This window comes from Phaethon aethereus, assembly GCF_964289735.1.
Source record: "Phaethon aethereus genome assembly, chromosome: 3".
Taxonomy (NCBI): Eukaryota; Metazoa; Chordata; class Aves; order Phaethontiformes; family Phaethontidae; genus Phaethon; species Phaethon aethereus.
This window is the reverse complement of record NC_138576.1, coordinates 48,301,330-48,314,078: the sequence shown is the minus strand read 5'-3', so window position 1 is coordinate 48,314,078 and position 12,749 is coordinate 48,301,330. Positions and strand designations below refer to the sequence as shown.

Here is a 12,749-nt window from a genome sequence, read left to right as displayed (position 1 = left end):
ACATCAGAGCATGGGTGCAAACGTCTTTTATAGTTAGTTTCAAAGAGCCAACCCTAATTCAGCCTATTTCCAGTAACAATTGTTTTCCAACAATGGCTTTTCAGCACTGCAGTGGAAAAAAAAAACTCTACCCCATCCCACACAGTTCCACAAGAGGGAATCAATATGCTGCTTAAGTTCAGAAAAGGCCTTCAGTGCATGGAAAGGTTTTGATCTTGAAGATCACCATAAAAACATGAAGAAAATAATTGTTTTCATACCACCTGAGTACTTACCAGCTGCAGCATAGGGCAGCAGAATAAAAAAAGAGAACTGCCCATTCCTTCCCTCACCTCTGCACTTAGTTTGTGATAATATAAGGAAAAAAAATTAATATAATTGAAGAAAATGTTGAACACTGAAATAATCTTAAGTCTTTTATATTAGATTTGCTGGGTTCTTCTAGTCTCCAGCAACATATTACATACCTTTACATATGTGGCTTTATTATGACATGCCTGATTTGAAACATTGTTATTATTCAGTTTTCTGAACATGTTTTTTGAGCATTTTCAGAAAGCTTTATCTTTAATTTGGTGTGATGATGGTGACAGCAATGACAATTTAGAGTCCTGGGTATTTCAAAAGAATTCTTGTAATAGTGTGAAGTATGACTCTCAAGTGGCTGACGTCTATGAACAGTGCAGTTTAATTGAGGGTGAAGAGGAAAAAAGAGATCTACTACAGCCAAAGGACAAAATAACTTATGTCAAAGCTGTCAGAATCAATGATAAAAGAAGCAGTAGAACAAGTTAGCAATTTCTAGTCATACCATAGCAGTATCACTATTGTATCAAATTATACAAAACTAAATACAAATTAATATCTACTAGAAATCGAAATGGACTTGGCTGGAAAAGAAACATAAATGAACATTTTAAACTGGAATTTACACTAGGTAAGCACAGTTATTCTTGGAAACAAAAGCAGCTATATTTTTGCTAAAAAAAATGGTGAGAATGCAAGAGAAATTGGTAAGAGTGCAATTCAAGAAAAATCTTGAATTGAAGCTAAAAGGTAGCGATATTTGAGCTGAGACTGATGTAGAGCAATTCACAAAGGGGTTGACATCTCAAGTGCATTTCACAGTGTTCCTCAAACCAGAGAACAAAATATGTAATACAGAAGTAAGAGTAAAAGTGTAGTTAAGTTTGGATAAATCTGAGTTTAAATTTGTACCAGTGCAAAATGTGATACTGATTATGTCTCCATTTCCCTGCTTTCATTTAAATAGTTTTCCCGTCACATTTTTCTGTATCTGAAAATAGTGAATAAAATTTTCCAGTTTTCATGAAAGGCAGAATTATTTTGATCATAAGTTCCCTAGCCAAATTTCTGTAAGAGTTAAATTCTTAAGTTTATTCAAACTCACAAAAGCAAAACAATTTATAGTACCATTTGGAATATGTTTATTGTTAATGCAGTACTTTCTGGAAATATTAACTCCACTTCTGTTCCTGAGGTTTATAGAAAAATACTATAAAGTACCTTATGGATTTATTTTATTTTTATTTTAATCCTGTAGTTTTCTTTTTATAATACTGTGTCTTGCTGCAGTAACTCCAAATTCAATTCTTGGCCAAAACACTGAGGGGTTATGATACATATTTTCCTGAAAAATACTGGCTGGAATCATGCATTCTGTTTAACTTGATAGCATGTACTTTTATTTTCAAAAAAATAATTAAAATCTCTATAAAATCATTCTCAAAGAACAACTAAATAAGAGAATCTAATTTCTTTCTCTTCAGACAGCTAGTTAAAGTAATTTTTAACTTCCAAACTGCAAAAAGACTAAAAAATTTGAAAGTGAAATTTTAACTTCACAACATCTTCCTTACCGCTGGTATTTTCATGTAGCACCAGAAAAATATTTCTGAACTTTACTGAACAAATGGTACAATAACTTTCTTAGAAAAGCAATACACCAAGCTAACTAACCAGCTACATCCAAAACCAGTTAGGTTTAGCACATAACTACTAATTGTATTTTCACTTGAAATTACTGTGCACAGACCTTGAAACACTTTGTACTTAAAAAATATTATGCAATATGTAATCAGTCTGGAAAATATTTCTTCATTCTCCAAAATTAGATCAAAATTATTAGTGCTATTAATTATTACAATTCTACCAAATCTGAGTTTATTAAGGAAGGTTTAAATACCTATTGTTTTGAATAAGAAGATTCAATAAAAGTGTGGGTGTTTTTACAAATGCTACAACCTTTGTCTGGCATGGTGACTAAACAGACGTGGAGCAGAACTGCATGCCATTCCAGCTGATATGCATGGGAAACCTCAAGTCTGCTTTGTTGCCCATGGCAAATATAGCCCTCCTTTAGATAGTCGTTCCATTCATTCCATTAAATAACACAGAATAATTGATTATTAATTGATAATGCACAGATTTGAAATACACAAAAATATTTTCATCTAACATACTGTGCTAAGCTATCCTATCTCATTTGGTATCTTTGACAAGATTTATATACAAGTTCATTTATTTGCAGAGGGGATACCCAACCAGCCCTTCAAGAACAACCAGTACTGTGAACTCTGCATCTGCCTCATAGATCCAGAATAAATGCAAGTTAAAATTGTGCAAGTCATCAGAACAGTATAAATATACAAAAATACACACAGGTATAATTTTCATTTAACTGACATCTAATATAAATCCAATTTAAGAAATCACTATCAATGGAGTAACTTAGCAGTATTTTATAATTTAGTATTTCTGCACATTTGATAGATGCATTAGTCAGCATCTGTGGTAGGGAATAGTCCTGACAGTGACGTTAAAAGGTCACCATTACCTGTCTTTTTTGTTCTGTCTAGCAAAGGCAGTATGAAAACCTTGTTATTAAAAAAAAAAACAAAACAAAAACACAACCCAAAAACCAAAAACCCACAATGCAGAAAACAACCAAAAAAAAAAACCCAACAACAACAAAAAAACCACAAAACACCAAACCTCATGGGATTGAGTTCCCACAGACTTTTAAGAATTCCTGTTATTTTGTTCTAACCTAAATGTTCCTAGCTAAATAATTTCTGTTACAATTCTAAACATGTCTCTATGTCGTTTAACATAGAGGATGGTTTATTTGTTTCCTTTTGCAAGACCTTTTTGTCCACTTCCCCTAGACTAAACCAACACTCTTTTAGTCTTTTATCCCAAGTCATATTTTCCTAAGCCTCTGATCTGAAGAACCCTTCTCTTTCTTGAGATCTGCTGCAAAGAGCAATGTAATATGGTGTGATGCCTTTCCTACGCAGATTAAATTGGAATTACCTGGGGATTTCTTACACATGAAATTCCAGGTCATATATTTGAGTACAACATTATGCTTTCTTTCTCATAATGCCATTGTTGGCTTATCCACAATCATTATGTCTTACATTCGATGGATAACTATTAAAATACTTTAACACAAATCATATTTTCTAGAATATAGTAACTTCTGATCTTATCACCTGCATATGTAATTTGTATAGTCTTCATATCAGAAAATAAACCTTGTAAGTATATCTTTTCAGTTTTGCAGTAAGCCATCTATTTATGCTTTATTGATCTTTTTTGCATCCATTTGACAACAGTTGCTTAAGGAACCTATTTCTCCAATTTGCATATGAGAATATCACCTTGAACAGTATGACTTTCTTAACTTAATATTTATCACATCTACTGCATTGTCCTTACCCACAAGGCACATTGGCCTGTCAAAGGAGGAAGTTTATTTGCTCTTGATAAAGCAAACTCGGCAGTTACTCGTCACTTTGAGATATTTTAAGTGCTTACAATTAAACAATTTATTTTTCCAGCACTTTTCCAGTAATAGAAATTCATCTGACTGGTCTATAAAAAAAAAAAAACCCACACACAAAAAAAAAGGTAAAAAACTTATAATACCACCTCACTTTATTCTCCCCAATTTTAAGCAGGTTTCAAGTTCGGAAAGTAGTTATTAGGAATACGTGGATGATTTAGATGTTAAGTGAACATAAGGAACCAGGATAAATGTACTTCAAAATCTGGATAAATGTCTAAGTTGGGATAAATCTGAGCTTGCCTACCTTTTCCAGACTTCTAGAACTTTGCCTATCATCCATGAGTTTTCAAATGTAATTATTAACAGATCTAAGACTACTTCATTTTAACATTTTTCAAATTTTCTTACTCAAGTGATTTGAAAACTTAGGTCCCTTGACAACTGTTGTTTTGTTTTATTCAATTTCAGTATTATTTAAGACACCATCAAGTGATCTGAATCTTCCTTGTTTTAGACTCCAATTAATTTTGTTGCCAGAAATTCCAGTTTTAATGACATTCACTTTCTTGAATGTTATTCAGTAATTTGGCTGCTTTGTACTTGCCTAATAATAAAACATTATTTTCCATTCCCAGACATTGATTCACTGTCAGATGTATCACAAGGACATGTCATACGTGGCATTCAGTATTTTCAGTATTAAAAAAGTCAACATATGTTATAACATCTTTTGAAGAATATTCTAAGAACTGTGTCCTTCTATACTTCTTTTCCCAGTAGATACCTAGTTTGAGATATTTGTTGATATTAAAACCTTGCCTTTGGTTAGGTTTTTTTAGATTATTCTAAAAAAGATGGGAAGAAAAAGCCTTGTTTACTTAATTTTCATGGTTTAGTGGTTTGTTTTGGATCTTGATTCACAGCAATGCAAATCTCAAGAACAGTACTTCCTCGTGCTTTTTATTATTACACTGTTGCTCCCAGCAGATATCTCCTACTGTATTGCAAACCAAGCATCCGAGATTATCTTTAAGAGATCTCTCCCTATTACTGCCTGTCAACTATTCTTAAACAAACTTTACCCTTCTATATCAAAATTTCAAACTGAAATATATTCTACCACATGCCAGCCATGTCAGTATGTAAGTTTCTGTTATAGGTCACCAAGACTGAAGTCTTGTCTTCTAAACTCAGGTGAAATGCACTGTTATTGTATCAATTGTCAAATGTTCAAATACAGAATTCTCAATTAATTTAACTGCTTCTCTCTCATTCTACTAAGAAAAAACCTTAGTTATACAGATGTGATAAAGGAGAACAGCTTTTCACATAAATTGAGATGTTGCTTAATTTATTTACAGAAAATCAGAGATGAGCAGGCCTTTTCAGACCATGTCATTTTCTATCATCCTTCTCAGTTGTTTCTTCTTTAAAATTTCTTGAACACCTTTTCTCATCTTTATAGTGCACTATGTATATTCTCCTTATAAGGGAAATTTTCTCCAAGATTTACTTTGAATCACTTACAAGCATTTTTCCTTTAATTCTTTAGTGATGTTGCCCACCTGCCATCACCCCACATCCCTTTTACCTCCAAGATATTTAATTTCCCTTAGTGTAAAGTTATACTAACTGCAAAGTTGAGTATCTTTTTTTATTACTAATACAAGAAAAAAGTAGGAAAAAAAATACAAAACACACACAACAAACCACAATATGTAAGATACATGGAAAAAAGATATGTGAAATATAGAATAGTATAGTTCAGTTGGAAGGGACCTATAATGATCATTTAGTCCAACTGCCTGACCACTTCAGGGATGACCAAAGTTAAAACATGTTGAGGGCATTATCCAAATGCCTCTTAAACCCTTATAGGTATGAGGCATTGACTGCCTCTGTAGGAAGCCTGTTCCAGTGTTTGACCATCCTGTCAGTAAAGAAATGCTTCCTAAAGTCTGAACCTATCCTGACACAGCTTTGAACCATTCCCACACATCCTATCACTGGATATCAGGGAGAAGACACGAGCATGTCCCTCTCTCCCTTCTCAGGAAGCTGTAGATAGCAATGAGGTCATCCCTCAGTATCCTTTTTTCCAAACTAGACAAAATCAGTGTCTTCAGCTGCTCTTCATAGGGTATCATGCCTTCCAGCCATTTCACCAGTTTTGTTGCCCTACTCTGGACACATTCATCTACCTTAATGTTCTTTTTAGATTGGGGGGGCCAGAACTGCAGACAATACTCAAGGCGAGGCCACAATACTAAACACAACAAGAATAAGATAATGTGAATTTTAATACTGGTCCCAAGAAAAAAATTGTAGCTTTATTTACAAATCAATGCTACCTATATACTACAGTAAAAATATCAACAAAATGGCATCTTTATTTTTTCTTCATTTGAATTAAAACACAGGGTTCCATACTGAAGACCAACACAAAATATTTTTATTTCTGAAGTCACTTTTTCCAGCTTTTACTTTGGCTTCTGTTCATAGAGGCAACAGATTTTTGGTGTTTATACTCATTCACCCAAGACCAAAATAAATGTTAATTAAGAAAAAACCCAGAACCCTGTTTATATCAACTTGATCTGCATAAAGCATTAGTTGGCAATACAAGTACCATTATAAATTAAAGGCCCCAGCATCTAGGTGTTCATGTATTCTTTGTTTTGGAATTCTCTGAGATTCACAAACTTATTCAGAATTTATCTAGTCTGCTTTCTTTAGCACAGATATTAGAATATGTACTTGAAATTATGTTACTGTTTTGAGACCAATTAAAAACATTAGGACGTGCAGCTGATGAACATACTGCCATTTTTCCACTTTTATTTCTTAAAGACAATTGACTGTAACAAATCTGTAAATCTGAAAGGACTTAATTAGCATCCAGGGACAGTTTAGTGGTATTTAATTAACAAAAAGACCATAAATTAAGGAAAAAAACCAAAACTAACCAAGCTCTCATTACATCCTACTATGGGTGTTTTTCATAGGAAATTCTAGTTAAAAGGAATATACCTTGTCATTTAGAATGATCACAGGAAGAAATACTTATCTTCAGACTAGCAAGAAAAGTGTTCTAGAGCCTCATTCCAATTTTTTGTTTGTACAACATATGGACTACATTAAAAAAAAAAGTTTTGAGAGGTAAAATAAAAGGAGAAGCTAAATCATAGAAGGAAATGGAATATAGCTGTTATTTAATGCAAAGAAAGTCAGGTGCAGTAGTATTCAAATACAGATTCACGGGAAAAGTATTCACGTATTTTTTCTTCCCTGGAAGAACAGACTCATCTACCTACTGCCTACTCCATAAAATACTACCAGGGCAGAAGGCTTTATTATAATATTAAAACCTTTGCCCATTCTATGTTCTTTTTTATTTCTATTACCTTATCCCCACTGTAACAGACTGCATCTCTTCTTACTGAGACAAGATAGAATTAACCTTTCTAGTTTATTCATCTACTTCATCTTATTTGTAGAATCTTGACTCTTCCTTATTACGCTGTCTTCAACCTGATCTTTTCTCTCTCCAGTGTTATTGATCATGTCCCTTTAGAAGGATCTCTGGCCCTATTTCAGCATGACACTTCCTCCTATGCCAAGCAACCCTGCTTTCTTCATTACAGGCTCTTGAACACATGAGGCAGGTCTGATCAGCACAGAGCAACCTAGTATTCTGAGGTCCAGACTGACATGAGGAGCAATAGCCAGACTCCATAGGTTTATCTTCTCTGACTTTGCCATTTCTACATCATAAAGCTGGGGAGGGTTGGGGACAGGGTCTAGTTGTTATGATAGTGGATTAAAAGCCACTTCATTATGTCTTTTCTCAAATTATTAGCAAGATGTACAGCTATTCCTCCACAGAGACTACAGGGAGAATACTTCAATGTGGGAGACAAGAAGTAATGCCTGTTCTTTGTGGTAATCTCTTAGATGTGCAGGTGTTCATTACTGGAGCCTGGGATTCCAAATTTCTCTCTTATTTTATACTGGGCTTTAAAGGTGGACTGACTTCCTCTGTACCATCTTCATACCACACAATCTCAGATCAAATTGGATCCAGATCAAACACAAGTGGTTGCAGTCTATTTTGCACATCTCACTATATGGGTGTTGTGAAGGCAGCTACACTAAGGATTTAAAGGCCCACAAAAACGCTACAGAAGACTGCATCTACACTTATGTAGAGTGACTTGTGTAGCATCAGGAAAATGCTCTGCTATCTAGAGCTACATAACTGGCTTTCCTTCCTACAAGGTAGGAGCATGGGGGATTGCATACCATCGGACACAACGGTGCTATCAAGAGGCAGCTGAAGCATGCACTTGAAGTGTCGGTCTCCAGCATATTCCTGAGAATGACACTAGAGTTAACATGGGCTTTCATTGACTGCAGAGTGTCAAATAACCACACAGCTTTTTCTATTTATGTTTAATTAAGAAGACATATCCCATACTGAAGGAATGAAGAACATGGACACAACTGTTATTAGAATGCTTTGAAGTGGGTAAGGTATCTTTCCTTGCTTAGAGCAGTAAAACTTTAACAATTAGAGAATTCATAAAACTGAGCCCTAGCAATTAAGATATAAAGGCATTTTAAAAAATAAGAAAAAAAAAAAAGAAATCATACTTTCCCTCAGAATAGACCTACAGTCTTCCAGGATTTCAGCATATAGGCAACTGCCCGTAATTTATCTTGAGAAGGATCCAGACACGGTTTATGCATGTTTTACACCTTTTCTTCCTGTCTATAATAAAAGTATCACCTCCCCTTGTATCCATGTTTATAAATTAATACTAGAAATACATAAAGTAAATTTGTCCCCCCAAATATATTAATTTTACCAATTAAAAAAAATTATCACTGTAACCATTATACCAACGTCTTGACCAGGGTGTACTTTTGAGAATTGTCCCTTCAGAAATCCATAGCACTGAAATTAGCATAAAATAAAGCATGCATTATCATCCTAAACAATTTTTGAATAAAAGAGAGTAAAATGTGGGTGATTAAAAGGGACACAAAGGAGGGGGAAATAAGAATGATATCCATCTTACATTAAGGAACCACTGGCCAAATGGAAGAAACAGAAACAATGATAAATGTTTTGTCATCATTGCCTTCATTTTAATGGATTTGAAATTAAGTCTTAAGTGGCACAAGGAGTCTTACAACACAGTTTTTAAATACTAGCTGAAACTATCATATTCAGCTTCAGCCTTAGGTTCACAACTGAATACTTATCTTATCCCATGGCAGGAGATAACCTCTTCCTCAGGTGAAGTAACTACTTCCTTCCAAAAGGTTCCTCTCTCCCCACCTCTTCCCTCAAAAAACACTAGTTTGCAGTTAAGGTCTAACAAGATTTAAACTCTACTTCTTTAAGACTGACAGTTTCTCATGGCTAAGGGTTGTTCCCATATGTACTTCAAAGGCAAGTGGTGCTGTGGACTTTCCAGCAGTGTGTCCTGCTTTTGAAGTCTCTGAATTATCCATAGGAGATGTTGCTAACAAAGAGAAACTGACAGTCTTAAAAAAGTATAATTTAAATTTACTTACAGCAAATGCCACAGAAAAGAGAGAGGATTACTTTTTTAGAACTGATACATTTTTCTGTCTCTCCAGACAGCAACAGATTTCAAGGAAAAAAGATGTTGTAGCTGGGATTACTGTTTATCAACAGGAACAACCAGTATTATAACATGAAGGGTCTAGCCACTCCAGAAAGAAACAGAAATTTAAAGTTAATATTTCCTGAAATAATTCTTTATGCTCTTTAAATAAACAAAATATCTGAATCTCCTTATTCATTGTCAAATTTATTTAAAATCTATTTTAAAAGAGCTCATGTTCTTTTTTTTATCTTAAATGTTTACCATAGCCACAGCTAGATCAAGTAGATGACAACATACACAAGAAAAACTTCCATCTTCATTCCTATTTCTACTTACATCCTGACTTCAAAACATACTTTATGAAAAAATCAGGTCTAGCATGACTTACTCTTTCAGAAAACATGGAGTTTAGAGAGCCCATTAAATATGAAATATTTCTTTTGGTTTATTTTTTTTTTACTTAGGTATTAGTTCTGAATACCACTAGATAGACCTCAAATAAAACTTAAGTTTTTAAAACATTTTTCAAATATGTCACTGTCAAGGCAAAACAGAAGGGTTAACAAATTTGAGGGTGGCGTAAGGGAAAGATAGCAAACTGGTATATTTCTGCTGGAAAATCAGGAGTTAGTTTTTAACTCACGCAATTCATTTGCAAAACAAGCCTCCAAAATTCCTTTGGTTTCAATTCCTAGCAGCTAAAACCAGGGCTCCATCTGCAATTCTCTCTGAAAAAGCAGATACTGAAATTCCAAACAAATATGGCATCTGTTTTCTAACTTAACTAATGTCAGAAGCAGCACCAGAATTTAGGTCTTCTATTTCACCAGGCATACTACTACATCTTTCAAGTTACCATATTTTTCTTCAAAATTTAAGTTTTCAATAAAATCAAAAGACATAGCTGTTAGCAACTGTTAGCTGTTAGACACTGCAGAAAAGGCAGATATAACGTGACTGATTTATTGACAGCTGTGAGCTCAAACACACAGAATTCAGCAACTGAAGCATACTTATGAGAATACTTATGCTAATAAATCCACATTATTTGTTATACACTACCTTTCCAATAGAAATTCATGTAATCTAATTAAGATTTCTTAAATTGAGAAATATTAGTGACACCCCTCCTCCCTCTTTTTTTACCTGTGACTATATCTGCACATATTCTAATGCTTTAGCCTTACCAGTGCTGTCGTCATAAACAACAGTAACTGTTTTCCACTTGAAGAACTGCACAAGGTCAAGGATGGCACGGCTGAGTGAAGAGAAATCCGGATAAAGGCTGACGTAGAAGGAGTCCTTGTTGTCTGACACCTGATGTTTCCAGCGGGTCTGGATATGTGGAACACCCAGAGCGTTGCAGATGGATTGCACAGCATTAGCTGAGGAGCTATGGGAGGGTCCAAAGATGGCAGCCACCCCAAGGGACAGCTGATCGCAGGCTGAAGAGGAGACAGAAGTCTGTCAATGGTGAGAGGAAAGAAGGCAGTGTGCCAGAAAGTATTACATAATTCATATTAAACAAAAGGCACTCCGTGAAATATAACTTTACTGCTGACAGAGCTCCCTTCTTGTGTAATATTCACTTTCACTTACACAGGTTTCAACTTCAAAATACATTTCTAAGCTTTCGCTATGAGCTGATGAATAGCAACACTTAACATCAAAATAGCGCTTAGCTACATTTAATAAACACTTCCATGTCAGTGGAAGTCATAAAGGCCAGCAATTTTGTATCTTTTGAAAAGCACTGACAAAAGAAGACATTTATGCTCAGCTGCATCTTACATTTGAAAAAGGGCCATATGGGACAGTATTCTAACCTAGGCTGTTTAGGCATTAACTTCTTCCTCAATCAACCAACACTGTTTCTGCTGAGATCCTAATTACTCAGAAATTGTACGTGTTAAGGAGAACCTAGTTAAGTATCAAGCAAATGATTAATTTAATTGAAATGGACGTTTGAATTTCTGTATCTGAAAAGTAGGCATGTTGACTAGCAAAAGTTAAAGGTCAACATTTTCCCTAAAAGAAAATTAAATTTCTATGTGCTAATGAAAAAAATTCAGTGTCCCTTCTTAAACGCTGGAAATACCCAGTTTTGCTACACCTATATTAGTAGATAAAACTGGCCCTGAGAGTCACTGACATGATACCTCTGCATTCACATGGCTTAGCTCTCCTCTTTCCAAGATAGACTGGCCCTACCTATACTGTGCATTAGCAGTCTGTGGTCTGTATTCTCTCTCACAGTACGTTCCAGTATTGTCTTCCAGAATATTAGTTGGGACATGCCAAAAAAAGGCAGGAAAATTAGTCAATACTGCAGACCAGCATTTCAGCCTGTGCTCTGCTCCTATTTAGATCACTACCATAGACATAACTTTTATGAGTATGCAGTTCTGAAAAACAACATATTATGTCTTCTAAGAAAACATCCTATTTGGTAGAGAGAAGTAATGAAAAGTGTCTCCCTAATCCAATCTAGATGCAAGTGTTTGTATGAGATTTTATTAATTAATATTGTTACTCCACCATCGGTGTTCCTGACAGCTGAGGAAACAAGCAGTAGAAACATATCTTGCTGCATTACTTTCCTCATCAAGTCAAAATTAATTTTTTTCTTATGCACATCCTTTTCAATATGATGAAAATACTGCTAAGTCTTTCAAGTGCATTCCAGAAACTATCCTGGCACACCTTTTTATTACTGTAGAGCACTGGTGGTTTAAATGAACTTCTCGTATACACGCAGGATATCCATCGCATTTCAGTGTCGGATCAGGGCCTAAATGACTAGCTTGATAAAAAAACATTTATGCTAATATTGCCCTTCCTAAGAGTAATCAACAAGCTTTATGCAAATGTCAGTAAATGGGATCACTAACAACAGCAATAGCTACCAGATGGCTTTTCAATGGGCTTTTTTTTCCTGTTTCTGAGATTTGAATAATGTAATGCCTTCACACGTGATTTAATATGGCACTGGCTCTATCAGATGCATACAAATTTTTCTAATGCATTGAGGGATATTTTGTATGCATTTACATTATTGTTGACTGAAACATTATCTTGGAAATATCATCTTGCCTTCAGGTTGCTCTTCATATAGTACCTTTAAAAACCCATTAATATTTCATCTATATTCAACTTCAAAAGTATGTGTTACTAAGAGGTCTAAACAGGCTATTTTTGATGTAGCGCCTGCCTACTCACTAATGGACATAATCATGAACCACAAAATGAGTCAAATACTGAAACCTCATTGTTAAAACTCTGTTTTGGAGCCATTA

General features: G+C 34.6%; 1 protein-coding gene across 2 annotated transcripts in view; it reads right to left on the bottom strand.

The window, feature by feature from the left end:
• Positions 1-12,749, bottom strand: part of GRIK2 (glutamate ionotropic receptor kainate type subunit 2) — a gene marked incomplete at both ends in the record, with an annotated part of 429,084 nt that overhangs the window by 274,310 nt on the left and 142,025 nt on the right. For both annotated transcript variants that reach the window (XM_081997417.1, XM_081997418.1), the window contains one exon: positions 10,641-10,898. In XM_081997417.1, the coding sequence (XP_081853543.1) occupies positions 10,641-10,898 (258 nt within the window). The remainder of the gene's footprint in view (positions 1-10,640; positions 10,899-12,749) is intronic.